Source organism: Amorphotheca resinae (genome assembly GCF_003019875.1).
Source record: "Amorphotheca resinae ATCC 22711 unplaced genomic scaffold M430scaffold_1, whole genome shotgun sequence".
Lineage (NCBI taxonomy): Eukaryota > Fungi > Ascomycota > Leotiomycetes > Helotiales > Amorphothecaceae > Amorphotheca > Amorphotheca resinae.
This window is the reverse complement of record NW_020194471.1, coordinates 855,885-880,266: the sequence shown is the minus strand read 5'-3', so window position 1 is coordinate 880,266 and position 24,382 is coordinate 855,885. Positions and strand designations below refer to the sequence as shown.

The 24,382-nt window shown below is 46.4% G+C and overlaps 8 protein-coding genes across 8 annotated transcripts; 4 read left to right on the top strand and 4 right to left on the bottom strand.

Moving 5' to 3' along the window:
- Positions 1-5,268: 5,268 nt before the first annotated feature.
- Positions 5,269-6,131, bottom strand: M430DRAFT_32126 (hypothetical protein). Its single transcript, XM_024866109.1, has 3 exons — positions 6,048-6,131; positions 5,666-5,983; positions 5,269-5,587 (listed from the first exon to the last, which is right to left on the bottom strand). The coding sequence occupies exons 1-3, from the start codon at positions 6,093-6,095 to the stop codon at positions 5,414-5,416; spliced, it is 540 nt and encodes a 179-aa protein (XP_024724890.1). The 5' UTR covers positions 6,096-6,131; the 3' UTR covers positions 5,269-5,413.
- Positions 6,132-6,543: 412 nt separating this feature from the next.
- On the bottom strand, positions 6,544-7,878 carry M430DRAFT_94251 (hypothetical protein; the record flags this gene model as incomplete). The annotated part of the gene is made up of 2 exons (XM_024869826.1): positions 6,544-7,631; positions 7,686-7,878. The coding sequence occupies 2 exons, from the start codon at positions 7,876-7,878 to the stop codon at positions 6,544-6,546; spliced, it is 1,281 nt and encodes a 426-aa protein (XP_024724889.1).
- A 568-nt stretch (positions 7,879-8,446) lies between these two features.
- On the bottom strand, positions 8,447-9,660 carry M430DRAFT_23816 (hypothetical protein; the record flags this gene model as incomplete). Its single annotated transcript, XM_024864969.1, has 2 exons — positions 8,447-9,355; positions 9,412-9,660. The coding sequence occupies 2 exons, from the start codon at positions 9,658-9,660 to the stop codon at positions 8,447-8,449; spliced, it is 1,158 nt and encodes a 385-aa protein (XP_024724888.1).
- Positions 9,661-10,689: 1,029 nt separating this feature from the next.
- M430DRAFT_23815 (hypothetical protein) lies at positions 10,690-12,813 on the top strand (the record flags this gene model as incomplete). Its single annotated transcript, XM_024864968.1, has 3 exons — positions 10,690-10,795; positions 10,881-11,726; positions 11,777-12,813. The coding sequence occupies 3 exons, from the start codon at positions 10,690-10,692 to the stop codon at positions 12,811-12,813; spliced, it is 1,989 nt and encodes a 662-aa protein (XP_024724887.1).
- A 665-nt stretch (positions 12,814-13,478) lies between these two features.
- Positions 13,479-14,964, top strand: M430DRAFT_38143 (hypothetical protein; the record flags this gene model as incomplete). The annotated part of the gene is made up of 3 exons (XM_024867221.1): positions 13,479-13,941; positions 14,013-14,451; positions 14,535-14,964. Exons 1-3 carry the CDS (start codon positions 13,899-13,901, stop codon positions 14,962-14,964), a joined length of 912 nt encoding a protein of 303 aa, XP_024724886.1. The 5' UTR covers positions 13,479-13,898.
- Positions 14,965-15,337: 373 nt separating this feature from the next.
- M430DRAFT_112038 (hypothetical protein) lies at positions 15,338-17,289 on the bottom strand. Its single transcript, XM_024861460.1, has 5 exons — positions 17,029-17,289; positions 16,757-16,957; positions 16,584-16,698; positions 16,452-16,533; positions 15,338-16,385 (listed from the first exon to the last, which is right to left on the bottom strand). The coding sequence occupies exons 1-5, from the start codon at positions 17,078-17,080 to the stop codon at positions 15,516-15,518; spliced, it is 1,320 nt and encodes a 439-aa protein (XP_024724885.1). The 5' UTR covers positions 17,081-17,289; the 3' UTR covers positions 15,338-15,515.
- Positions 17,290-19,183: 1,894 nt separating this feature from the next.
- M430DRAFT_14634 (hypothetical protein) lies at positions 19,184-21,403 on the top strand (the record flags this gene model as incomplete). The annotated part of the gene is made up of 1 exon (XM_024863003.1): positions 19,184-21,403. The coding sequence occupies one exon, from the start codon at positions 19,184-19,186 to the stop codon at positions 21,401-21,403; it is 2,220 nt and encodes a 739-aa protein (XP_024724884.1).
- Positions 21,404-21,867: 464 nt separating this feature from the next.
- Positions 21,868-23,344, top strand: M430DRAFT_112034 (hypothetical protein). Its single transcript, XM_024861459.1, has 2 exons — positions 21,868-22,308; positions 22,382-23,344. The coding sequence occupies exons 1-2, from the start codon at positions 21,961-21,963 to the stop codon at positions 23,282-23,284; spliced, it is 1,251 nt and encodes a 416-aa protein (XP_024724883.1). The 5' UTR covers positions 21,868-21,960; the 3' UTR covers positions 23,285-23,344.
- Positions 23,345-24,382: the final 1,038 nt, after the last annotated feature.

Sequence of the window (24,382 nt, the reverse complement as noted above, 5' to 3'; positions counted from 1 at the left end):
AACTTACCGTATAGTAGATAGGTCCTTACCTTTGTTCTTTAATAGATAGCGTAAGTAAAAACGTAATAGTAGACGTCTTTGTTAAGACTTAGCTAGAAAAAGGATTAGAAAAGCCTTTTCTTTGTTTTACTAACTCTCTAGTACCTTATAGTAAGTACGTTATAAAAAAGCTTTAGTAACTCCTTACGTAAGCCTGGATTATTAGGTATATATATACGTCTATAATACTATAGTAGTGTATTATCCTTAAACGTCTATAAGGACCTAGTAGTATCTCGGCTACTACACTACTTCTTCTACTCTTTATTAGTAATAAAGGCGTTTCTTTACTATACGTTACAAAGGGCTTCTAATAGTAATAGTAGTAACGTTAACGTTACTATTACCTAGCTATTACTCTTACTAGCCTAACTCTAAGTAGAGTTCTCTACTAGTATAAGAGTATTTAATTTACGACTTAATACTCTAGTAATAAAAGCGTAAGGTCCTTAAGACTTACGATCGCCTTAGTCTACTAGCTAGCATAAGTCTGGCCTCTTACGCTAAAGCGATTCTACTAAAATAGTATACGTTAAAGAGGTCGCTAAACCTTTAAAAGGAATAGAAGAAATTAAAGAAATAAAAGGAATTAAAAGAATAAAAGGAATAAAAGCTTTATTTTAAACAAGTCTTATAGTAAGACTAACGGCTTTTAAGGTAACTACATTTACCTAGAATTTGTTAAGGAAAGTTACTAAGAGAGCTCGTTACGCCTCTAATTACTTATTAAGATCTTATAAGTTAGGCCGCTACAATAACCTATTAGTAGGGTTTTAGCTACTCTCCTTATATTTAATCTTAAAGTTAAAGACAGAAAGTTCCTCTAGCTATCTAGCTTACTACTATAATAACTTTAGCTTTATAGAGAGGTAATAGTAGTTTAGGTAATCTATTAAAACTAATACTAAACTTTGTATATATACTAAGTACGGCCTTTATAACCTAAAAGCCTTAATAATAGCTATTAACTTAGCGTTAAGGGTGTCGTAGCGTAGCTCCGGCCCCTTTAGCTTTCTAGAAATAAACGTAATAAGGTACTAGCGGCCTTCTTATAGCTATAAAAAGACAGTACTAATAGTATAAGTAGATACATCTGTTTTTACATACATAAGTAGTTTAGGGTTATAGTAACATAAAAAAGAGGCCTTTATAAAGACTAGTCGTAGCTTGTAGAAGGCTTCTAAGGCTTTAGAACTTAGTGTAATAGTACTAGTAGTGTTGTCTTAAAAGAGATTCGTTAGTAGTATAGTAATCTTTAAATAATTCTTAATAAAGCGCTTATAGAACCTAGTAAACCTTAAGAAGATATAAATGTCCTTTATAGTTATAGAAATAGGCTATTCTTAGATTATAAAGACACGCTTAGGTTTAATATAAACTCCTTATAGGTTAATAACGTATCTTAGAAAACCTACTTACTTTATATTAAACTTATACTTTAAGAGGTTAGTATAAAGGTTATGTTATTAGAGACGTTTAAGAACGTAGTAAACATACTATATATACTCTTTTTTATTTATAGAGTAAATAAGGATATTATTAAGATATATAATACAAATATTATTAACAAGATTCCTTAGTACTTTGTTAATAAAGGACTAGAAGGTTACTAGTACGTTTACTAGCCTAAAGGGTATAATATAGTATTTAAAGTAGCTATATTAGTACTAGAAAGCCGTTTTCTACTTATTACTAGCCTTAATACAAACTTAATAGTACGCTTTACGTAGGTTAAGCTTAGTATAGACATAGGCTTACGACAGCTAATTAAGGATCTCCTTAATTAATAGAATAAAGGCTTAGTTCTTTCTAGTTATACTATTTAACGCCTAGTAGTTAACGTAAAGTCGTAGCTTTCTTTCTTTCTTTAGAACAAATAGTATTAGAGTACTAGTAAGGCTCTTACTTAGACAGATCTATCTTTTTACTAGAGTGTTGTCTAAATATTCGTATAAGACACCTAGCTTAACCTCTATAAGTAAGTAGATTCGGCTATATAGTAGTACTACGTCTCTTTTAAGGTCTATTATATAAGTAAGGCTATTAATTATAAGTAGTGATCTAGCCCTTTTCTTAGAGAAGACGTCTATAAATTATTAGTACTTACTAGGTAAGGTCGCTATAGCCTTACTGTCTTCTTATAGTTCTTTTTATAGTTCCTTTTTACCTAAGGATTCTAGGTTAACTATAATTAGTTATACTATCGCTATAATTATAAATTAAGCTTTTTTTATTACTTTCCTAATTTCTTTCTTTATTATATACAGCTAGACTATTAAGGACGACATAAGGTATATAAATGTCTAGGTCTTCTATAAAACAATTAGGTCTATAGCCTTTAGCTATAGAAATCTAAGTATAACATCTAAGTCCTTAATGTTAGTAACAACAAACCTGCCTTAATGTCGCCTTACTATTAAGTAGTTATCTTAGGCCTTAACAAACAGATCGTATAATCTAAAGCTTGTCGTTATGTTCTAGAACAGTAAGGACACTATAATATAATTATTAAGTTACTATAGTACCTCTTGTCCTAATAGTCGTAAGTAGATAAGGTTAACTTCTACTCCTAAGTCTAGTAAGGCTAGTATAGCTACCTAGCTACCCTTAATACGTATCTCTACCTAAATACTTATTAAGGGTTACCTTTCTTCTTATTGTTTAGGCGTAACGTAGTAGGCTACTAGTATAGTATTAGCGCCTAAAGTACTAGCCTTATTAGGGCACTAAGCGTAAGTATACCTAGATTAACTGTATATAGAGCATTTATATAGTAGGCACGAATTTACCTAATAACCGGGCTACTAGTATTAGTAGTAGTTACCTTATACCTTACTTACTAAAAGGGTTTTTATAACGCTAAGAGAGTCCCTTTACGTATTTAAAGTTTAGCTACTAGATACTCCTTACGTGTTTACTAGTATAGATAAGGTCTTTAGATTATAAAAAGAGCCTCTTCTAGTATAGTATAGTATTAAAAGGGCTCTATAAGAGCCTTCTTATTACCTTATCTAAATAAGAGTTTCCCTTCTTAACGCTACTACCTTAACTACCTTAAAGGTATCTAAGACCTTGTTACTTACTATATAGGCCCTTAACTTAGGCTTTAAACAATTAATAAGAAGGTAGATATAGAACATCTCTAAGAAGGCGTAGCTAAGTTTAATAACTAAAGAGTTATACTATTAAAGGAAATTCCTAAAGGTCTTGTTTTAGTTTTAAGTTAACATTTAGAGTTTTAATACTACTTTAAGAGAGTAGGTACTCTTATCTACGATACTATAAAGGAGCTACGCCTTTATTTCTCCTTAAGTTATATTAAGAACTAATCTGCCTTTTTCTAAGAAAATAAAAGACTTCTAGCGCTCTTTAATATAATCCTTTAGTACTACTACTATAGCGCCGACACGTTTAGTATCTGTTAGATAACTCTCTAGATAAGTGTCGAACTCTATTTCTTAGTTAAATAAGAAGGTTGTAATACTAGTATATGTCTTGTTTTTTAGTAGAATAAAAAGGGTATTATAATAGCTCTTCCTTATTTCTTTAATACAGGTTTGCTAAAAGGGCTATTCTACTTTAGAAAGGTTATTAAATTCGTATAGGTTTATTAAGAGAGCCTCTTTTCTCTTAAGCGCTATAAGGTAGTCTTACTTTTGCTTAAGGCGCTACTCTACCCTTACTTAGGTAATCCTCTTGTTTAACTTAGTCTTACTTAAGGAAAGGATTTCTATTAACATTTAGGGAGTTATACTAGGTTTACTACTATCTACCTATAAAGAAGTATTCTAAAGAGTTACTTAAGAAGAGGCCTACGTCTTGTTAAGGTTTATTTGTCGTGTCTACGTTATTGCCTTTTACTCTAATAGTCTATAACCTTTTAGTAAAGAAGAGAGATTAGAATATTAGGTATATTTTTATAGAGTAAAAGAGACAAGAGTTAATAGATAGTCGTAGTATATTTAAAGGTATATCACTACTTTAACTATAGACTAATCTCTAAACCCCTCTTCTTTCCCCTCCTTACCCTTTATTCTTATGCTCCTTAATACCTACTATTACCTTAGTTGTAGCACGTAGTTACCCTGTACTTGATTTCTAAGCTATTGTAATTTCACGTGTTAGCACACCTAACAATCTCCTAGGTGCACCCTATAACACTCTCTAACGCTATAAGAGAAGCCGCCTGGCTAAGACAGCTATTCTACGAGTTAGGTGTTAACTTAGATAACACTAAAACGATCCGAATATATAGTAACAACTAAGGATCTCTAGTACTAACAGATAACCTAGTTATCTACTAGAAAACTAAGCACATTAACGTATAGTACTACTATATTTAAGAGCAAGTCGCGCTAGGCAAAATAGAGGTCTAGTTTAAGCGTACAAAGGATATAGTAGTAGATAGGCTTACTAAAGCTCTAAAAGGACCTAAACACACTAAGTTCTTAAAGCTATTAAATCTATATACTATAGCTATCCTAATTACCTAATTAAGACGATTCCTTGTTTCTATTTCCTTTTTTAGCATTAAAAGCGATAGAAACCTACCGGTTTACTATTTCTATTTCCCTTTATAGTAATAGGACAGTAGAAAACTTACTAGTTTACTATTTCTATTTCCCTTTTTAGCGATAGTAGCGGTAGAATCTTACTAGTCTACTATTTCTATTTCCTCTTTTAGCACCTTACTTAGTAGAACAGTAGGCAGTATAGAATTTAGGCTAGATAGATAGATAAGACGTTACAGGCGTAGATTTAGGGGTGTGTTACAAGAAACCACTAGCCTATCACGTAAGGTTATTAGTCACAGGACTAGGACTCTAGTCTAACCTAATTAGGGTTAGTAACCCGCCAAAATTCCTAGTTGTTTACTATAGCTATAGAGGCACTTTGTATAATTACTTTACTTAGTCAATTTAATTCATTGGTTCCTGCGATACGACGATAGATCGAATATCCCGTGTAACAGAATCCTTATCGAATCATCTCAATTACCAAAAGGTAAAAATCGAGGTAGCCCGTAAGCAAGCACTGATATCACTCAAATTACTCCCAAATGCCGCCGAAGTAGGTCTAATAATCTATATCCTATAACACAGTAGTAAGTGATACATTTAAACGTCTGAAATACTCCTGAACATCGAGATAATGGGTCAGTTCGAGATTGATGGATATATTCTTGCTTTCGAAAGACACCTAGGATATCTGAAAATATCTCAATAACTGAGCACTCGTTAACCCAAAGAGAAGAGCGACAAAAAGCTACTCTCTAAAACCCATCTCTGGTTCAAAATCGATGAACTGTTCGTCCACACCTGAATCCCAACGCCTTCCAATGCAACTCCAACAATATGTAACGGGGCTTCCGAATCTACACAGCTGCCACGCCCGGTCTCCAGCTCTCCCCAATCCTCCTCATATCCTCCGTGAACCTCCTGCTGCTGATCTTCTTCCCACCCCTCCCCGTCGGTGGACTATGCTCATCCGGGTCGTAGAATGGGTTTTGAAGTAATCTTATATATGCTGTCTGCATCGCCCTGAACACCTGTCCCTTTAATCAGCACATGTCCCCGCTCCTTGTTCTTTCTTCTAGAATTAGGCTTGCAATGAATGCATCACTCACCAGCTTCATATCTCCCTCTCTCAACCCCACAGCTGGGCCCCTCCCAGCATCGCCGCCCGCGATCCGGCCCCGCATGTCCACCACGGCGACGAACCGCACCCCGGTATTGGTCTCGAAGCCGTACGCCGCGAGCCGCTCGTCGATGGCGTGGAGCAGACCGAAATCGCCCGAGAGGCCACCGCCAGAGGTGAGGTTGGCTTTGGAACGCGCTTCGAAGATGTCGAGGGTGCTGGAGAGGAGAAGCGAGAACTGGAGAGGGGTGCGCAGAGGCGCGTTGTTGGGCTGCGATGGGAAGATGGAGATGTGGAGGGGATTGTTCTGACGGTTGGTTAGTGATGCGTCTTGGAGAGCGGGCTCTGGATTTGGGAGGAGGAATATGTACGTTTTTGCCTATTACGCCCAGGCAGGCTATGGAGGGTATTGTTGTCATGGTTGGCTTGCCCACGCTGAGGCCAAGTTGTTTGTCGTTGGTTTGGATGTCGTTCTCAGCCGAGAGAGATATCAGACGAGGCTGGGATTTTCCTGGTTACATTTTCAAGGCTGAGCAATAAGAAATATAACCACCAAGATTATTTAAAGCTGAGGTTCATAGCTACATGAAATAAAATTCTGAAGGAGTTAAATTATATGTAAATAACTAATTTTCTGGCTTGATCCTCCATTCTGGATATTCCGGATATTCCCATAGCCTCACAGCCTTGGTGTTTACAATACACACGACGGCAGCTTCTTTTGAGGCTACGGATAACCTCATCCAATATCATACACTGACCTTGGCGGGATGTCCTCTTCTCAGCCATGCTAAGGGCAGGTTTATGCCCTTCCTCAATAAGTCGCTGTCTCCAGGAAGTTGAATCCAATCAATATCGACCTGGCAATCAATCGTCGTCACCTGAGGTTTCTGTCTCGTCCAAACCCCTGAGAACTTCTTCAATCTCCTTGGGATCAGTTATACCCCATACCCCGCCTCCTTTTACACCGTCTTTCCCGCGCATTCCAACTTCCTTCCCAACAAGATTCCTACCGACTTTACCAGGCCCAATACCTATCCAGCGGCGAACATGTTGTTCCTGATCTAGGTACTTGATCGAATCCCACCATTGTACAGTCTCGACGGCTTGTCGCGCCCAGAGATCTTTCAACTCTTCCTTGCTCTTGAAGGGTCGAGCGGTGACATTGCTGATACATTGCATAACCCCCGGAAATGTAACTAGATCTTCATGCTCTCTCCCTTTCACCCTACTCTTCCCTTCCAACATCTTCTTCATAGCAATCGCAGCCGGCTTCATCAACGGGCTGTGGAACGGACTGTCAGCCTTTAACCTGACCGCTCGGGGATCGTGGCCACTGAAAACCCTGACATGGGTCAGGAGAGTTTTTATCTTCTCGATACTCCCACTCAGCACAATCTGATTCTTGCTGTTAATATTCGCGATCAGCACCTGCTGGATAGGTGGTACATCCTCTGCACTCTCCGACTTTGAACCTGCGCTGTGATGTCCGAGGAATTCGTGGATAGCATCGATTAGAGGAAGGAGATGGTCAGGTTCCGACACAAGAGCTACCATTCCATACTCGCCTCCGTGCTCCTCGACAGCTCGTCGGGAGCACTCCGCCATGACCTCTGCCCGTTTCCGCACCAAGTATAAGCTGTCTTCGAACGAGGCATAACCTCCTGCAACGAGAGCCGCGAATTCCCCCAATGAATGACCCAATGTGTACTCGGCCCTCTCCGCTGGTCTGAAGCCAAATTCCCGCTCTAATATTCGAAGGATAAGGATAGAAGAGGCCATGATGGCAGGTTGTGCGATTACTGTTGAGGTGAGGGTGCTGTTTGGCCCCTCTTCGATTATCTTAGAGAGTTTATAGCCCATGAGACTGTCGATTTCTTCAATTATGGGCTTTGCTGTCGCGGGGAAGGCCTCGATCCATGGCGTGAGCATACCGACTCTCTGAACTCCCTGGCCTTGTCAATCGTTAGCAAGAGCGAGCGATCAATGCAGTGCCGGGAATCGCATACCAGGGAAGAAGAGCGCCGTCCGTGGCCGGGACGCCTTCGACGACGCATGCCGTATGCTGTATTGTGTCCCCAAGCATTGCGGCTGCACGCGGCGGCGCGGAGAGAGTGGCTTCCCATGGACTTGCTCGTCGACGCGGCATGTCCGCCGAGCACTGCTACATGGCCTGGGCAAGCCTGTCGCAAGGCGTTTCATTGCGAGAAAGTCCTCCCTCGTATGACAACAGCCCAGAGCGAGCTGGCGACTGAGAATTGCGGCGCCGTCTTCTTAAATAAGGGCTTGATGGGAGGGGGCATCGAAGCTATCCTGGTCCATCTAACTCGGCCCCGCGGGAACTCTAACTACCCCCACAATCCATACGGGGTTTCCATTAGCCGATGCAGACATCCGGGTGCTGAACGGCCTGAACTGCCACGATTTGCCAAGGCGGTGAAATAATGCTCTTCATGCCGTCTGCCCGGATTCTGTCCGGCTTCAGTCCTGACTCCTGGGTTGGATTATTAATAATTAAGATCCAATTGTTACGGTTTTAGAGCCCCGAGGAACCTTCGGAATCACCAAGTACTTCACCAATTTATTTCTAAGGGGCACGTGGCCATGGGTTCTGAAAGGTCCAGGTCGATGGGAGTATTATTTCCGAAATTTGATTTTTTTTCTCACTATTTTTACAAGTAGCCAAACACCGTCGTAGCCCTATGAACGCCAATTCCCGACTTCGTAAGCTGCATCTGACATAAGGTAGAGAACCCCGAGAAATCTCCTCCTATGACTCAAGCCAGTCAAGGAACTGAGGAGTGAAATAGCTCACGATGATAGTTGCACCAGCCCTCACAATTCCCTCCGTAGCTTCAAATGCCATCGCCTTCAAGTCAAAAACCCCAGCTTTGGCAGCAGCGTGAATCATAGCAAACTCTCCACTAACTTGGTATGCAGCGACCGGCAGGTTCTTGCCAATTTCCTTTGCATCACTGATGATATCAAGGTATTGGCTCGCAGGCTTGACCATGATGATGTCCGCACCTTCGCCGATATCTCTTTCAATTGCTCTGCGGGCAAGGCCCCGACCTCCCGGTGGTAGTTGGTAGCACTTTCGGTCCCCGAATGATGGCACTGAGCCGGCCGCATCTCGGAAGGGCCCGTAAAGGCAGCCAGAGAATTTTGCTGCATATGACATTAATACCACCTTGTGCGCAATGCCTTCCTCAATCAACTTGAGCTTGATTGCTCGGATGCGACCATCGTTCATATCTGAAGGAGCCACACAGTGAGCTCCAGCTTGAGCATATGCAATAGCGACGTCAGACACGCGGTCAACAGATAGCTGATTATTGAGACTGCCATCATCTCGCAGAATTCCGCAGTGGCCATGAGAGGTATATTCGCAAAGACAAACATCGGCGACGATGAAGAGTTGAGGGAAGCGTTGACGCAGAAGACGGATAGTCGCGATGACTGGGCCTTTAGGGTCATCAGCCGCAGTGCCAAGAGCATCTTTAACGCCCGGTGCAACAGGTACACCAAAGAGAATGACAGATCGGAGGCCTTTGCGAACGAGAGGTTCCAGGAAGGGGACGACTCTGTTGATGCCGCGGCGATATTGGTCGGGGAGGGAGGGAATGAGTGTTTCTTCGTCATCCTGATCGGAGATGAAAAGAGGGAAGATAAGCATTGACTGTAGGGTCAATCAGCAGCTGTAGATATAGTGCCAGAGAGGGAAATCCCGTATACCTTAGTCAATTGCCTCTCTGCTTGCCATGTCCGTGCCAGGGGGTGAGAATAACCTCCGTGCAATTGACTTGAGATGTCTCCAGAAATGCTGACACTTGTCGCCGAGGTGCTTGCGTACGACATCGCCCGCGACACATGCGATCTTTTGTCATCTACCGTCGAGACTGAAGAGGTTGCTCTACCCGCTGGTCGTCGATCGTTAGGGGTGTCTCTGAAAGAGAGATCCTGGACAAGACTTGAGAAGGACATGGTCGCAAAATTTGGGATGGAGCTGACGGCGGGAAGTGTTGAGGGGAGGTGTGCAGGAGAGGAGAGAAATCCCACAGACTGCCGCCGAGAAGATTGATATGGACGGATAGTCGGTGACAGGAGTCAAGAGTGGCGGGGGAGGAGTTCCTTCAGCCGAACGAGGACGCCGGCGCGGGTCCGTGGTACCGACGAGGATCTTTAGGAATCAAATGCGTTTGATTGGTTGATAGATAGACTGTACAATGTAGTAGGCCATCTCTACTTGGGATCTGATCTTGCATCCCTTTCCTTAACCGCACAGCGACGAGTATATCTTGTGTATTGATGCGTGCTCTTTCGCATTCCTCTTCTCCGCGACTACAGCAAGCTGGAAGGAAGATCATGAGAAGTTGGCACGGGATCTGGAACAGACCCTGTATATCGTCTCTTATAATGCGTACTGTACAAACCGTCAGCCCTGCTTTTTTGATACTTCCTATATACCTACATACCTACCTATGTGCATAATGTTTTATCGCCATATTTGCAAGGCTGTCAACAATGGCAGACAAATGGCACCAAGCGGGTGCAGAAGTTGCTACAAGTATTTTGCCTTAGCTACCTCTGAGGAGGTCTGCTTCCGCTTCAATTGAACGCATTTCATTGTCTTTGATCTTCCCGGCCGATACCAATCAATACCAGAGTATTTGACTGACATGGAGGCATCGTAAATACGTCAATACCTCCAAGTACAGTTTCTTGCGCTGTCGTGCCTTCCCAATTTCCAAATGGTTTTGGCAAGCTAGGTAGGTGAAGTTCGCCTCTTATGCCATGCATCGCGCTTCTTGCTTGAGCAAACCCATTCTACCTTATACCTCATGACCGCTACCACTACTATCTCCCCCCCTTTCTAATCTTTGTCCTATTACCGTTTTCCTCCTCGCCATTCGTCGCGCAGGTTCTTGAGGATTTCCACTTCGGAATCTCAAAGACTGTCTAGACACTTGCATACTACCAGACCGAAATCCCTGGGCCTAACTTTCTTCCTTCATGGCCACCTATGGCAAGAAGAAGAGGTCCATTCTCCCCTCGTTATCCGCCCTTCAAGATTCCGATGCGACCACAAAGTCCAAACAAGGGGCTTCGAAGAAACTAGGTCTGTGATTGCGTCTGCGCTCAATCTGCTCTCCTTGGCCTCAACCATTGAAAGACTCGAAGCTAAACATCTACTTCTTCCGCAGCTTCCACGGCATATGGAATGTCGACATCCCAAGGCAGAGATATCGCAGGCTCTCTTTCCCATCATGATGATAGCCTCGAGGAAATGGCAAACATGCTTCTGGAAGATACTACAATTGATCAATCCGAATCCGATCATGGACAGCCTGCGTCACACATTGCAGCTGTAAGGATGCTGCCTAGTATATCCTCTCAAGAGAGGGTTCTTCCACAACTCCCAGAACTACACTTCAACAGAGATGATGCATGGGCCACGAACGCCAATACTGTTGTGGCAGCTGCTGGCAATGTCAACGAAATACAGCCCTTTGGCGGCACCAATGGGCCTGGCAACTACCCTGAGAAGATCTTTACTCGTTCCAGAAAGGGACCTGCTCCGCCAATACCTCGCAAATCTTCGAAGAGAAAGTCGGCACGCCCAATGGCCCCTGATTTTAAAGAAAGGGCTGAACCTGGTAATCGGCAGAGTGATGGAGCGAACTCGAAGAAAACCAAGGGTAGCATCTCCCCTCCCAAATATATCGATGTCCCGCAAGCCAAACCATCAGTACTCAACGATACAAACGTGAGCAACAAAATTGAAGCAATGCTCGAGGCCACGAAGGCTTTGAAACCAGGTACATGCGATCACATGCACCAGGGACCACACCTGCCTACTAAGAAGTATCGGCTCAAGGATAGCAACGTACTAATGAAGATGAAGATGGCAATTAATGATCATATCCAGACCCGAGTGAGCAAAAAGTCCTATGACCCGGCACGAGATGACTACCTTCTACACGATGCTCTCAATGAGACGCAGACAAATGACAAAGCAATGTCTACCATGGAGATCAGAATGAATGAAGGTTGGTATTATATTTCTCTTGAGTCCGTTAGACTGACACATTCACCGCAGGTAACAATCTTAGGATGCCCAAAGTTTCTAGCCTCACTGGCCATGGCAATATCCGTCGTAAGGCCATAGCAGATGATGGAATATCACTAAGAAGTCGAAAATCTGTCTCAAATGACCCCTTCTCTGATACACCTCCTTCCAATAGCGAAATACGAACGCCGAGAAGTTTCGAACATCGAATCGTTGATGATATGTCTGACTCCACCTATGAATTACCAAGTGACAGCTATATACGTGGAGACAAGCCTCCGAGGGCGAAGAGATCTAAGCAGTCTCTTCTCGCATACGATACAGACTTTGATGCCCTTCTTTCATCTAGTCCACTGGCTCAGTCGACACCTCGAATTCGCCTGGAACCCACCTTCGAAAAAAATGGCAGGGCGGCACTGAAGAATGTTCCTGCCGACTCTCGCTCGTTGTCCGATCCTGACGCTTCCAGTATTGGTGGACACTACTCGGACGTGGAACTCGATCCACCATCTACAAATAAGATGAATTGTAGTGGTTTAGCGGATCTTATGAAACGAAAAAGTTCTCAAGTGAAGAAGGCTGGGATTTCATCTGCGTCCCATTATTCAAAGAGAATAAAGAAGCACCACTCTTCAAGCAAAGAAGAGTTGGAAGGTTTGGAAAGAGCCATGAGTCTATACAAATCTCTGGATGGGCCTTCGAGCTTCAATCCACTGGATGATGATTCTAGCAGCAAGGTCGAGTCAGAACTAAGGGATACCATCCTGGCACCCAAGAATCCTAACGGGAAAATCAAAGAGCCATCCAGGAGATGTGACAAGGGAAAGGGGTTTGGCATGTTGCTGGAGCCTGACCTTACCAGAACTGCAGTTCCAATGCATGACATTCTTGACACAAGCAGGGGTCGGACCATGATTCTTAAGCCTGTAGCGGTGGCGAAGACGAGATCAAGAGCCGATGGACGAGGAAACCGTCGGTATCCCTCGCGAGGCAATGTTGACGATGATAGCCTTATGGATATCGATGAGTTGCAGTGGGACCAAACTGCATTGCTGAAAAGGGGTTGATGCTACTTGAGAGGTTCCTCCCCATTGAGTTGCTTTCTCTGTCGTAGCTGTTCAAGAGAATACTGTTTGACGGAATATTGCATTGCGACTTGTCTAATGTCTGATACTGTAGTTGGCTATGCAGGGGTTGTCGACGGGTGGGTGTTGCTAGACTGGGTTACGAGCGCTAGGCTGGAAGAGAGAGAGCCAGGGAGGAAAAAAGAAGGGGGTGGAGTGGATATATGTGCAACTACAACTACAGTTCCTACAATTGAAGCTATTCCCAGGTAATGCTTTTGATCGCGATACGTCTTGTCTACCCTTCCCTCCCTTCCCTACCCCTTCCATCATATACCCCTAGAAGTACCTAGGTACCTACCTAGGTAAGTAGTCCCCTCTAGGTAATATCGATATGATCTTATCGCGATAAGAATCCTTGTGCCATCCCTTCTGTAGTTTAGGTCACCCCGCAATCCCGACAAGAGATATGACGTAGAGGCTCCGCGGGGACGGTAACTTGGTACGTAAACCACCTGTTTCGTACGATAGGTACGTAATAAGTAACACAATATTCGATGTTGAGCAGTAGAAACCAATATTACGACCATACAGAGTCTAAGGTATGTACCTAATATATAACAACCCTCTTTCCTCCATCTCCTTCTCCAATCACCTCGGAGTCCGTAGGTGTAAAGTCCTTTTACTCGCTAATTCAGCTTCCCCACCCCACTTTCTTCACCGTCTCTCTTTTTTTACTCTCTACCGCTTTGATTTTTGAATTGAGTCCCAAAATTCTGTCTATACAGCTCGGATCGTCAGGTTTCGGTAGTGGATGCACAGGAAACCAGAATTCAATACCGGGTTCTTGGATTTTGCGGGGGTGTCCTGTTTGGTAGGATAATCTACTGCCTCCTCCTGATATCCCTGACGTCTTTGTGGAAACCCAAAAAACTGCCTGACGTAGTTGAGTCCCATTCGTTGTGAAATGAAGTGGTGCGTCAATTGGTTGAGGATCCTCTTCCCTCTGAACCCCCATCATATATGAGGGGAGAAGCCATTCTCCAATCCGCAACAATTCCCAGTCTCGACCAACATAGAACAACATCATGGCATCTAGTGACAATTCGTCCCAGTCTCGATTCGAGAAGGGTAAGCGTGCAGTTCTCAACCCCTGATCACCCGTTGCCATTGGCCCTTCAGTTTCTTATCAAAGTGTCCAGGTTACAAACCCCCTGTCTCTACTCAAAAGGAGCCCCCCGGAAAACAACACAAGTTGCCGACTGATGCTGTCAATGACCAGCTACCAACCGAAGATGGCGGTTACCAGCTATATAAAGCGGCCAGCAAGCTCGTGGGAAAGAAGGCGCTCATTACTGGCGGCGACAGCGGCATTGGAAGAGCCGTAGCAATTCTATATGCTATGGAGGGAGCGGAGTCCACCATTGTGTACACTCCAGAGGAAGAGAAGGACGCACACGGAACTCAAGACCTAGTTCGGGAAAAAGGGGGAAAGGTGCATCTGATCCAAGCCGATTTGCGGAGTGCTCAGACTTGCAAGAGTGTGGTTGAGAAAGCCATCCAGTACATGGGGCGCATCAACATCCTGGTTTTGAACCACGGAGTTCAGATGATGCAAGAAAGCATTGCGGACATCACCGAGTAAGCCTTTCTTCCCCAATACACTCATTCCCTGGAATGTACAAATTGAAGCATTAGAATATCCATACTGAAACAGCACATAGGGATCAATGGCTCAACACCTTCAACACAAACATCCACCCCTTCTTCTTCCTCTCCAAATATACCCTCCCACAGATGAAGCGCGGCGACACCATCATCACCTGCGCCTCGGTCAACCCATACGTCGGCCGTCCCGACCTGCTCGACTACACGTCCACGAAAGGCGCCATCGTCGCTTTCACGCGCGGCCTCTCCAATCAGCAGATCGAGCACGGCATCCGCGTGAACGCCGTGTGTCCGGGCCCCATCTGGACGCCCCTGATCCCGGCGACCATGACCAAGAAGGCCCAGGAGGAGTTCACGAGCCCGATCGGGAGGCCCGGACAGCCGAGCGAGGTCGCTACTTGCTTTGTGTTTCTGGCGAGTTTGGATAGTAGCTTTATCTCGGGCCAGAGCTTGCATCCGAATGGTGGCGTGGTGGTGGGGAGTTAAGAAGTTAGGTAGGTGCTACGATTAAGGGAATGCGTTTCAGGGAGCGAAAGAATGGAAAGGTTGGTAAGGAACAAGGGGGATCGGGTTAAGGGGTTAGACGAAGGATAAAGAGAAGGAAAAGGGGACCCATACACCTAGTATATATATGCATCTACCATTATCTTGTCTGTAATTAAAAAAAGAATAGGAAAAAGTACGTTCGATTTTGTGACTCGAGACGTCTATATCATTAATTTCCTGTAGCCACGTACAGACTCCAAGTCTTTAGCTCTATTGTGAGCATCATCGTTAACCCGGGCCTGTTCTTTCTGCCTGTCTCCCTGTCTCTCCTGAACGCCGAAACCAGCCCGATCTATACTTATCATACAACAACGTATGTGAAAGGAAGAAGGATATCAACGAAGAGCTAGCAGTCTCCCGAGCAAAACGCAAGGCGACACCAAACTGCCCTCAAAAACAAAAGAAAAGTTGGTATGTACAGCAACACCTCTTGTCTCAGGACCATGATAAATGATCATTCGACTCTCAAGGGCTATAAAATGAATAGAGTTTCACAGCCCCGTGTTCCCAACAACGATCACGAGTAGGAGGCCGTTCAGGACGCACAGACCTACGAACGTGCAGATGACACAGATGCGGTGAAGCCAGCTGAGACGCTCAGTGCGGTAGAGCATGGTGCCAAAGCCAAGCGTCGCGAAGAACAGGCTCGAGACAACGCCGACGATGGCCCCGGCGTCGACCTCGACGCGGAGCTTATGCCGGCCCGTGGCGACGAGGAGGCCTGCGACGAGGACCAGCACCAGCGCCGCGGCGAAGGAGGCGATGGTTGAGTGGAAGAGGAGGCGCTCGCGGCTGCGAGAGAACTTCTGGTCGTTGATGCTGGGGAAGGTAGCGTAGTGGGCAGCGTAGCCGCTGGGGAAATCGCTCGACGAGGCGTCGTCCACGTCGGTCTCTGTCTGCTCGGTGAAGGAGCTCGAGGTCCCGAGCAGTGGCCGCCGCTCGCCCCCGGAGCTCGAGGGGTTCAGCCACGCCCGGACCTGCTCCATGGGCGCGGTGACCCTCGAGAAGAGACTGGCCAGCCTGCTGGGCCCGGAGAAGGTCGATTCGGTGCCTGGATTTACATATATTGTGTATGGCTCGTTCTCGGCCTCGCTCCCGTCGTCGTACTCGTTCCAATATGATTGCCTTTCTAGCTGCGGAGCCGGTCTTTGGGCACGCGGCCGAGGTGATCTTGATCTTGATCTTGATCTTGGAATCGGTGATGTAGGCTCACTTGCATCGGGTGTGGATGCACGGAGATGCGCTAGGATGTTGTTGTATTCCCGTAATAAGGGTTCGAAATCGCGTCGAGTAAAGCTCTTCGGATTGTTTAGGACCTCCTGTTCGAATCGATCGCCGAGAGTTCGTGACCCCGTCCATTTCTGATAGGTTGATGTTAGTGTTCTGTATGGATGGATGTATGGCAGGAAGGAAATCCCTCGACGGACCTTGTACTTCTTCAGTATCTTACGGAATGCCATACGCTGAGCATCGACAAACCGTTGAAGTGACCTAATCTCCTCGCCGCATCTACCGCACGTCAGTGCTTGCAACAATGAATTGTGGGGGATGCAACTCACCTCGTAACCTGATTATCGTATCGCGCGAACTTCTCCCGCCTTTTCCGGGACATTGGCTTGCCATTGCTGTATGTACATCGAGCTAACAATCGAAGGATGGCTTTTTGAAAGAATTCTGGGTCGCAGTTAGCATCAATTCGATTGATGCGGGGGGGGTAGGAGCATGGACGTACGCAGCCGGCGGCCGATCTCATCGGCCTTGCTCTTGACGAAGAGATCGACACGGTCATGCTGGCTGTACAATTCCTTGAAGAACAGATCCTCGAACTTTGCCAGTGCAGTGCCCTCCTGGCCGGGGATGGCGATGGCTTGTGCCTGGTCCTTGGTGGTGTGGATCTTGATCAAGGTCTTCAGCTCGTTATAATCGACATTGTCTGGGCGGATGGAACGCTGGTTAGCCACGGGGCGTCATAGGTAGGGTCTCAGGCAAAGGGTCCAGACTCACATGGCGCCCATTGCGGTACCGATTGCGCTTGGAACGTCTGCCCGTACTTCATCCCCTCGCGCGGAAATCTTGCAGACAAGAGCGCTGCAAGGAATTGGTGGTGAAGGCGGTCGTAGTCCTATGCTGCAGCTTTCTTTTGTCGGGGATCAGATAAGGTGGGTTGGAGGGGGGGGATTAATCATAGGAAGCAACCGGAAACAAAAGACAACAAAACAACTCAAAGAAAAGATATATGCGGCACCGGGGGGGAGCTCGTGAAGGAGGGCGGGGGGGGAGGAGGAGTGCAGTAGATATATAGGATGGATGTTTTATATTATAAGAACATATGATTGAGAAGACCAGCCAGGCCCGGCGTACACGGTACGGGGTCACAGCACGGCAGCGAATAACCTAGGAATCTAGGATCTACCTAAGGGAGTCTGGGGCCTGGGCACAGTCGTTTTGACACAGCGCAGTAGCAGACGATCTATATATAATATGGGGACTATTACGTATATCGAAACCGATTGGCCTGTATGGCTCCGTGTATTCAGAGGACTCTGATCTATTGGGCTGAAAGGATGCTGGACCGGTAAGAGGGTGCCAGTCGGGAATTTTCCAGTGTCGCTAGGTACGTTGTACGTTGTATGTTGTATGGGAAATCCCATGTTCCACTGGCAGAGAAGCTGCTGCATGCAGGGTCACATACAGTAGTGAAGAGCCCAGGGCTGAAGAGAGGATTTTCTTTTTCTTCTTTTTTTTTCTTCCTATCCTTGCATCTTTTGCTCTTGTAGTAGAGAAAGGGATTCATCACTACCTTATTATTATCTAAGTGGTCGGGAGAAAGAGATCAGAAGCAGTGCTGTTGTTGGGTGGCATTCAAAGGCCGTGTAATGCATTGCTTTCCGTCCAACCCCGCTCTACCTAAGGTATAGGTAGGTACTAGTGAGGACTCCAATCTACAGTCTAGGATCTTAGGTATATCCACAGCATCTAAGGTACCTCACTTGGCAGTTGCAGAGGACTCCATAGTATGGTACCTTGAGGCAAAAGATTAAAAGGTTTGTACCTGCTATATTGTACCTTCCTGGTCCTTGCTAGCCATAACTGACTACTTGAATGCCCACAATACTAGGTACTCGCCACCTTATCACCACTTACTACTCACTTAGTATTGTGGACTCCACGGACAAAGTCACAAAGGTAACTAAGAGAGGGACAATAGTTACCTAGGTAACTGTCGCTGTTCTCCGTCTTCCGATTGTCATTGCCCGTCCGTCCGTTGCTTGCTGCTCCTCGTATAACTTTATATATAGGTCAGTATTGAATACATATTAGGCTCTTTGAGACTTTGATATACCTTTACTTTTCCTATGACAGATATGTACCTACGTATACATAGAAAACATTCCGTGTACCTCAGACATACCTACACCGCCGGTGCTTGAATACCAGCTGTCAAACATGCCTACAGACATACAGATGACATGCCTGAGAATAAGAAACGTCGTGCCCAATTCTCACGATGTCTGACTCGTGGACGCTTCGCGGGCGGAACAGACCCTATTATCCCTCATGTAATCGCTGCGAGGGACCCTACATATCGACTCGCCATGCCCAGAGCCCGGCACTCTGGAGTTGTTTCAAAATGTCACTGTAGCGGGGTACGGTACTATCGAATTCATCGACTTTGCCTACCTGTACCTTACTACTTGGGTACAGTATGAAGTAGTGTCTTTGTACCAAGTACGATGTACCGAATAGTACTTACGAGGTACCCGGTGCCCAGCCACCCGGTACCCTGCGCAACCCACCCGGCCATTGTTTGGAAAAAGTTTGAAATGCAGTAATCTGTCACGCGAGCATTGCTATACGGCGGATGGGAGGTAGGGGTGAAGAAGGCGAATAGATTCTTTCAAAAATAATGGATCCCAGAGAAAAAAGACAATGGACTATTGTTGCCAAGAGAGTCCGCGACGCGCGACGGGCGTTGATCACAGTCACGTGACTTTCTCAGATATGAAGATCCCGTGACGATAACCCGCGCGCTAACCCAAAGTCCTTATCGAGAAAATAAAATCTTTGCCCAAAATCTGTGAAGACTAACCACGCCATGGCGGGTCTAAAGATGGAGATAGGTAGCACAACATCGTCCATGACATCGACCTCACACACAATGACTGCTTTACCTCTCCCCACCGCCAAATCGTCTTTTCCAGCTGCGGAAGACGCGGCAAGATCAGACGTCGTGGCGGGTTTACTCGAAGCTCTCGCGCCGGAGGCTAGGCACACCTTCCTCGAGTCTACCCCCAGGATTGTCAATGCCGGTTTAGAATTCGCGAAGGGCACTCTCGATGCGTTTGCATCGGCCTTGGGAGAGGAGCAGGCCGAGAGGCAGAAGGAGTTGAGGAGGAAGAGGAAACGGGGAGAGAAGAACGAGGGAGATGAGCAAGTCTTGAAGATCCGGAAGGTGCACACTGAGGGGTTTGAGGTGGAACAGGTGTGGGAGCAAGCGAGAAGAGTCATTGATGCACTGAGGGGTGATGCGGAGAGAGCCTTGGGGGAATTGGCGGACGTGGAGGCCGAGAGTGAGGGCGATGCTAATGAAAATGGCGAAGGCGGTGTAGAATTGTTAAAGTTCGATGAAGATGGTTTTGAAGTTGGGTCCGATGATGAGAGCCTGGACGACCAAGAACAAGAGGAGGGTTCGGAATCAGAGGAGGAAGACGAGCCTGAGGGGGAAGACGGCACGGATGGCGAAGACGGTGTCGATGGTGAAGAACTTGCCAATGGCCACGATGACTACGATGATGAAGAAGACGTCGATGAAGAGGCTGCTGGGGTGTACGTTGAGGATCCTCATGGGCTAAACGACGGATTCTTCTCGATTGATGAATTCAACAAGCAAACAGAATTCCTTGAGCAACAAGATGCTGCGGCAGATCCCTTTACTGGAGAAGCGAGCGACGAGGAAGAGATCGACTGGGACGCAGATCCTAAGACGATTACCGCAAAAGCTACATCGAGTTCACGTCGGGCTGCAGCAATGGACGTTGAAGAAGACGAAGACGAGGAGCCGGAGGAGGATGACGAAGATGGACCTACTTTTGGAAATATGGATTTGAATGCACGTGAAGGCGATAGTGATGAAGATGAAGAAGGCAACATGGATGAAGATGTGGATGCGGGCGGCGATAATACAAACGACATCTATTACAAAGATTTCTTCGAACCGCCGCCACGCAAAGCAGGAAAAGGGGAACGCCAGGCGAACTATCTTGCAAGACAAGCCCGAAAGGCCAAAGATATAGAACCTCAGGACGACGAAGCAGGGATGGAGCGGGCGATGGCAGATGTTCGTCGAGATCTCTTCGAGGATCTGTCTGACAAAGAAGATTCGGAAGACGCACTATCAGAGGTTGACCCCTCTGATCCAAAATCCAGACGTTCAGCACACGAACGTCGGCAGGCAAAGATTGCAGAAGAAATCCGTCGACTCGAAGCTGCAGCGGTAGCCAAGCGCGAATGGACCCTTTCTGGAGAGGCTCGGGCTGCGGACCGTCCGGTGAACTCTCTGGTAGAAGAAAACTTGGATTTCGAGCATACGGGCAAGCCTATTCCAGTCATAACGGCTGAGATCAGTGAAAGCATTGAGGAACTCATCAAGCGACGTATCCTGGCCCAAGAGTTTGACGAGGTTATTCGTCGTCGTCCAGATGCCTTAGCTACACCTGCGAATACTCGTAGGGGCGCTTTTGAGCTTGATGATAGCAAACCTCAGCAGAGTTTGGCAGAGATGTATGAGGAAGAACACGTCAAGGCACACAATCCCGATACCTACGTCAGCAAAGCGGACGAGAAAATGCGGAAGGAGGAAAATGAGATTGAGGCTCTCTGGAAAGAGGTTAGCGCGAAGCTTGATGCTCTGAGCAGTTGGCATTACAAACCGAAGCCTGCAGCCCCAAGTCTGACAGTCGTTGCAGACGTGCCGACCGTCAGTATGGAAGATGCTCAGCCAGCTACTGCCAGTGGTATCAGTGGCGGTGAAAGCATGTTGGCGCCGCAAGAAATATACAAGGCGGGCAAGGAGAAAGACACTATTGAGAAGGGAGAGCTAGTGCCGAAGAGTGGAGCACCAATTGCAAGGCAGGAGATGACGAGAGAGGAGAAACTGAGGAGGAGGAGACGAGAGAAGGAGAGGATCAGGAAACGCGGCGGGGTGGAACTCAACCAGAAACCAGTGGGAAAGAAAGCCCAGCAAAACAAAGAAACGCTCGGAGAGCTCAAGAAGGGTGGTGTCAAGGTCATTGACAAGAAAGGAAACATTCTGGATGTCGAAGGAAATAAAGTCAAAGCTGGCACTACGCTCAAGGGCGCTGGTGCCTTCAAATTGTAGACATGCAGATGTCGAAATGGGGCCACGGCGCTTGGCCTTCGGGACTCTGGTGGCATTCTGGCATTTAAATTATATTACTTTTACTGTCTTGATTTTCTCCTTAGCTATGGATCTTGTGGTCAGAGTACCCTGGAGTAAGAAGTTCCACTACTTGAGTTTAGGTGTACTTGATAAATACACTCTACAGAACTAGCTCCACGACCCACAGGCGAGGCTAACAAACCATGTGATGCCAGTAAACGGGCTTTGTTTCTCCTCCTATCAATCAGGACTATCGAAGCTCAAGGGCGTAGATATGAAGTAAAGACTGTGGAGAAGTTACGGTGAGGAAAGTTTTGTTGCACATCGCATTTTCTCGAGAAGTGAGAGATGGTGCAGATGGCGGGGCTGTACACGTGATCTTGCATCGGGGGAGGAGAGGGGGGCTCGGGGAGGCTTTGATAGGAGGTCATTCATATGTTAGGTGTACCTCAAAGTAATTACATCAGGTAGATCCCAAGTACCAAGTTGCAATTCAAAAACCATCCATCCCATTGTGAGATTATCGGACTTATATCATGGCAGCTCCAGGAGAGACGTACCATCCCGCATTCCCATACCAGTCCAAACCCCACATCTCAACGGGACTTCCGTTCCCTGTAACCTGCGCCCACCACATCTCCAACACCTACCATGCCTCCAGAGCCTATATCATAGTCTCGAACTCCATTAGCCAAACCGCTGCCTTTGCCGATTTGCAGAAGGCTCTCGGCGACCGCATCGTCGGTGTCCGTAAGGGCATCAAGCCGCACACGCCATGGGACGACGTCCTCGAGATCATCCAGGACGTGAGAGACAAAGCCGCCGATATCATTATCACCCTGGGCGCTGGTTCTCTCACTGACGGAGCTAAACTCATCTCATACGTAAGTAACACTGTATTCTCATCCCAATCCCCGCCAGATCCGCCTCTCCCTCCTCGTACTGACCCGCCAGCAGGCTCTTGCCAACAACGTCTCCAACCATGATGACCTTTCACGACTGACCTCCGAAGCTCACCCAAAAGACCCCAAACCCTGCGCCATCCCAATCATCAACATCCCCACGTCGCTCTCAGGCGGCGAGTACTCCGCGTTCGCCGGCGCAACCGACACCCGCACCATGCACAAAGCGGGGTTCGCGCACCCGTCAATGGGCGCGGATCTGATTGTGCTAGATCCGGCACTGAGCGTGTCGACTCCAGCGCGGATCTGGCTCTCGTCTGGGATGCGGGCGGTGGACCACTGCGTGGAGGGACTGTGCTCGATGAGTGGGAAGGCGGGGGAGGAGAGTCGGGCGGGGTTCGCGGCGGGGTTGAAGCTGCTGGTGCCGAACCTGTTGGTTACGAAGGAGAAGTGGGGGGATGAGCAGGCAAGGCTGAAGGAGATGATGGGGGTGGTGGAGGCAATGAAGGCGTTGGGGTTGGGGGTGCCGATGGGGGCCAGTCATGGCATTGGACACCAGCTGGGACCGCTGGGAGTGGGACACGGGGAGACGAGTTGCATCATGTTACCGGCTGTGTTGAAGTTCAATGTGCGGCATGGGGATGAGAAGGTTAGGGGACTGCAGCAGAAGGTGCTGGATATCTTGTGGGGCGAGGAAACCGTCGCTGAGGTTCTGACCAGGCGGGGATTGGAGAAGAGCACGGCGGATGCGGGGGACGTGGTCGGGGCTGTGGTCAGCGAGTTAGGTCTGCCGCGAACCCTGAGCGAGGTTGGAGTAGGGAGGGAGAAGCTAGATGCCCTTGCTGACAACTGCTTGAAAGATCCCTGGCTGAAGACGAACCCCGTGCCGGTTGTGGAGAAGAAGCAAGTGCTAGAGATCCTCGACATGGTTGCCGGGGATGGGAAGCCGTCCCTATAAGGATATAGTTGGAAAATGCTTACAGTATGCACTTCCTCGTGATCACTCATCATCCATCCCAAAGATCTTTTTGATAAGTCAAACTTGATGTGCAATTTGTGTAACGGGTGAAGAAAAGGGGTAGCCACAACAAGCGAGCGAGCCCCTTGACATTAAAAAAGGGGAACCACAAACAGAGCCAGACAATACAACGTCGCTCCCAATTCCGACCAGCAACGCAGCCCTAGAATTCTTAAGTGAGGAGCCTGGATCCCAAAGCCAGCTATTCAAAAATATCCAGATCCAACTACACCGCTCCCTTTCTTCCACACCATCCGTCCCTGGAAAATCAGGGATGGACAGCAAGAGGTTTGTAGAAGTCCAAACGTTTGTTTGTTTTATGGACCCAATTCTGTAAATAAATTATAGGGTTCCTGCTTTATTTTACATGTTTAATGCAATCTAAGGTAGGGTACCTTACCTTAGGTACCTACTGTAGAGGCAAAAGTGAGATGAAAACGAAAATGCGATGTGCAACAAAACTCTGTAAATCCTGATGAGATATTCACTTGATGAGATATTCACTTGATGAGATATTCACTTGATGAGATATTCACTTGAGATATTCACTTGATGAGATATTCACTTGAGATATTCACTTGATGAGATATTCACTTGATGAGATATTCACTTGATGAGATATTCACTTGATGAGATATTCACTTGATGAGATATTCACTTGACAAGATATTCACTCCCTGAGATATTCACTTGATGAGATATTCACTTGATGAGATATTCACTTGATGAGATATTCACTTGACAAGATATTCACTCCCTGAGATATTCACTCCCTGAGTAGACAATTAAGACATATCAAGGGAATAGTGAGGTAAAAACCAAAATGCGATGTGCAACAAAACCTATTTCTAAAATATTCACTTTATTATACAATAAGTAGGTCGGCAGGAAAAGGAGAGAGAGGGACAAAAGTGTGATAAAAAACCAATCGTTCTAGAAAATAGCGGTTCATATCCAGCAGAGAGAAGGGAAGTCGACGCATCTATCTGTAGGGTATAGGATCTCCTGATTTAGTATGCGATGTTGGGGTTGGGGGGG